Source organism: Lactuca sativa, chromosome 5, assembly GCF_002870075.4.
Source record: "Lactuca sativa cultivar Salinas chromosome 5, Lsat_Salinas_v11, whole genome shotgun sequence".
Lineage (NCBI taxonomy): Eukaryota > Viridiplantae > Streptophyta > Magnoliopsida > Asterales > Asteraceae > Lactuca > Lactuca sativa.
Genome location: NC_056627.2, coordinates 238,802,964 through 238,807,047, shown reverse-complemented (window position 1 = coordinate 238,807,047; position 4,084 = coordinate 238,802,964). Strand labels below are relative to the sequence as shown.

At 31.3% G+C, this 4,084-nt stretch overlaps 1 protein-coding gene across 1 annotated transcript; it reads right to left on the bottom strand.

Moving 5' to 3' along the window:
- Window positions 1-248: 248 nt before the first annotated feature.
- On the bottom strand, window positions 249-1,675 carry LOC111897964 (uncharacterized). Its single transcript, XM_023893913.3, has one exon. The coding sequence runs from the start codon at window positions 1,606-1,608 to the stop codon at window positions 409-411; it is 1,200 nt and encodes a 399-aa protein (XP_023749681.1). The 5' UTR covers window positions 1,609-1,675; the 3' UTR covers window positions 249-408.
- Between the last annotated feature and the right edge of the window lie 2,409 nt (window positions 1,676-4,084).

Below are 4,084 nucleotides of genomic sequence, written 5' to 3'. Positions count from 1 at the left end.
TTTCCGAAACGACGAAGAGTGGGCTTTAGTTGAAGCCGTCTTTCAAAACGATGTTGATTTCAATGACTAAAACTTAAAGGATAAAATGTTTCCACTCTTTATCAAGGCCTTGGTTGGATTAACCCGGATTTGTCGGGTTGATTTGGAGATTATTCCGGGTCGTCTTCTGGGCATGTATACAAATAAACTTTAGGGCCAATTATTTATTTTGCGTTAAGTTATATTTTGATATATATGGATGTTTAAAATAAGGAAAGACTCTTTAGCATCTATTGAATTACATTACATCATACAACCCAACTAGCTCTTTCCACTTTTTTGGTTTAATAACCGCAATCTTAAACATGATTTGAAAAACCATTTATACATAATACACAAAAGTCAGACGACGAACCCAAACAATTCGATCTAAGCGATCGTTAGCCCAGAGGAAAAGGTGACCCCGGCCATGTTCGAGCCCTCCATGTTGAACACAGGAAGTGGTACGCGAAACCATCTTGACTTTACTAAGTCAAACCCGAGCCAAATAATGTCCCAAGCACCTTCAAAGTTTGACATCAAGATAACCCTAATTGTTTCTTCTCGTTCCTCCAAACATCCCATCATTACTCCATAGGGCTTTTTGATTTCATCAATTAGCCCATTTGGGATCGATGAAACAAAAGCCCATTGACTTCCATTTGGGTTCAATCCCCATAATTCTATATGTTTTAAGCATCTAATTCTGCGACTTGAATCATTCAAACCAACGGATCCTGATCGAACAATCAGCATCCGTCCATCACCGTAGATGTGTAATCGATTGATCACACTGCCCCAACTAAATCCAACGGCTAATTCACCATCCTCAGGAACCGCAGTAAATCTTGGACGTACAACCAAAGGATCATTTATGTCACACCCGACAGAAATGACAATACTTGTATTAGGCCCGTTTGACGCGCTTAGGAATATACGGTCTTTGTCTTTAACATTGTTATGCGTTAAATTTACATTATTCTCCCTTGCTATGGTTGACTTCCACTTGTTTGTAGTAGAATCGTACTCGAACAAAGTAGGGTTATTGTCAACCATTTCTGCAAATAAGAACCGAAATTGACCCGACCCGGATGGGCCCGCTAACAGTTTGATACCGGACCTCCTCCAGGAGGAAGTGCCACGTGGCCCCAATGGGCTTTGAGGGATTCTTTTGACTGTTTTGGTTATAGGGTCAACGGAAATAACTTCCCGGCTGCAATTCAAAGCAAAAAGAAAAAAGTTACCGGCCGCCGTCAAGAAATAAAGATCTTCACCTGGAGGAGTCACCGGCTTCAAAATATCTCCGATCATCACCTTAAACCACCGTTCTGAGGATTGAGTAAACCCATGAACCACCACTGGATCACGGTGCCACCTCTTCTTGTATACAAAAAGCCAGGTGGAGGAGCTTGATCGGAGATTATAATCACGGGCGAAATCTTGGTCGGCGATCACTGAGGTAATGAATTTGTTGACGGATTTTAAGTGGAAGATGTCAGGTAAAGCTAGCCGGAGAATTATGTAATGGATGAGCTCGGAGGGGAGGAGGCTGAAACCTACGACTGTGGTAGAATTCCGGCGGCTTTCCATGTAGGTTTGATCGGCCAAATTATCCGGTTTGTAGCAATGATTCCATTAATATATTTGTTGGATGGATGAAGTGGGTCTTACAAATTAATTAAAAAAAGAGAGTAAAAAATGGGTTAAAAGCAACGTAGTGGAAAAGACAAAGGACTAGTTACAATTTGGTACCCAATCTTATTAGATTTTGCGTTTTAGTTACCAAATAGTTTTATCACGTCGATAATATATAACTTTTCATTAAAAATACAATTTTCTTATATATATCATTAAGGATTTAAGGCTATATTTATATTTAATGTAATAGTTGAAATGTTAGCTCTTAGCTCAAAATCTAGTTGATAGCAAAAAAAAATAATTATTAGCTGAAAATTTAACAACTATTTTATAAGTTAGCTAATAAAAATAACGTTTACTAAAAATTAATTGATAAGTTAAGTTACAAATATAAATGATATTTAGAATAATATGTTTTTTTATAGTTAATTAGGGGTATATTTAAAATATTTAAAAAAAAATCTGAAAAGCTAATATAAATATGTTTTTTAAAAGATAGTTTACAAACTATTTTTTTTTTATTTATCAAATATTACAACTTAAAAACTCGAAAAATAAGCTAATTGCAGCACATCAGACACAACTCAAAAAAAATTACCAATTATAAATGAAAGACTTTATTTTATTCTTTTTAAAGTTTTATGGTAGAATATTATTGCTAACTACAAATAAATATTGTTATTTTAACATTTTCTTGGTTCGTAGGTTTTATTTAAAATTTTTTTAATAAGAAAAAATACTTTAAATATTTTGATAACTAATCAATTTTTAATTTTTTTTGAATATAATAATTTGTTTTTATTTTAGATTGAAGATAATATCTTATGACATACATGAAATATATCGAAGAAATTTTTTATATGTATTTTATTATTATTTTTTTCCATCTTTACATGAGTTAACGATTACATATCATTCAACTAAAACCAATAAAAATTTATCAATATTAATTTAAGAATGACTAGCCTTATAAATATATATAAAAAAAATTCTCTAAAATAAAGAAGTAAACGAATAACTATATATTATAGCAATTAAAGATTTGTTGGATATTTTTGATGAATATTACGCATTTTATCATTAAAAGGTGTCTGTGTTAATTAGTTAATAGTTGGATATATTAACTCGCATATTGTTTTCACAAAAGAAAAGATAAAGTAAGCATGATGTGTGTATCCAACTGCAAATATAAGTGCCATGGTACGTAGGAATTGATAATCCTTCAAACTTGAAGGACTGAACATGTAACTTTTAGGGTAATAGTAATAGTAGTATAGTAAGTACAAAAGGATAGGCCAAGTAAGCAGCGTCGTCGTATATAAAAAAAATGAATGGCTGAGATCCTTCAAGTAGGAATTGATAATCCTTCAAACTTGAAGGACTGAAGATGTAACTTGTAGTATAATGGTAATAGTTGTATAGAACAAAAGGGTAGGCCAAGTAAGCAGCGTCGTCGTATATAAAAAAATGAATGGTTGAGATCGCACGCGTGATACAAGAAGACATAAATAGTGATCAAGCCAATGCTTAAATAATAGGCTTAGAAAGTCAAATATTCACGTGGACCCACTTAGTGTTTGATTGTAGGATTCGATTATGTTGGTATTTTTTTAGATAACTAATAGATTTTTGTTGATTGAGTTAAGTGTGATTAAGTCAGATATAGTTCTGAATCTGATCAGATAAGTAGCATATTATGGGAGTCATTATCAAACTTCTAAACGTGATATTAAACAATTTGAATCTGATTGAGTTATACCTAATTTCTTACCAAACTTCTAAATGTGATATTAAACAGTTTGAATCTGATTGAGTTATGCCTAACTTTTTACCAAACTTGTATCAATTTATATAAGTTTTATATAAAATAATAAAGAATGATACAAAAGATTGTTACATAAAGATGGTAAAATATATAAATCTGAAAATAAATAGATCTCAAAACCTTGTGAAACCAAGCTAAGTATAACACTTATTATAAATACCTAACTTAGAATATGAGCTTTACTAAAGATAAAATACATCTTTAGTGCTTTTCAGGTGTTTAAAAAATGAAGAATAAGACAAGTAAGACATAAACAAAAATTAAAACAAAAAAGTGGCGTGGAAGTTCCCATCGCTATATAATTACTTTATAGAAAAAATATAGATAAAAAATGTTTTAGTTAATAGTTATCATCGAAATTTATAATTTAAAATATGGGAATTTATTTTCTTTTTTATCAAATAGGATAATATTAGTCGTGGACTATTCATTAATACAAATAATTAGTTATTGGTGTATAGCAAAGTAGCTCAATTTAACGACTTATTTAAACATTTTCATTGATTATATAAATGTTTCAAGTATGTTTAAAAATACATAAGAACCCTTATATATAATACAAAAGGTTGGGTTAGCCAATTGTTGTAAGATTTATATATATAA

Excerpts from the sequence above, each read along its gene's own strand:
- LOC111897964 (XM_023893913.3), bottom strand. The coding sequence starts at position 1,608 with ATGGAAAGCCGCCGGAATTCTACCACAGTCGTAGGTTTCAGCCTCCTC.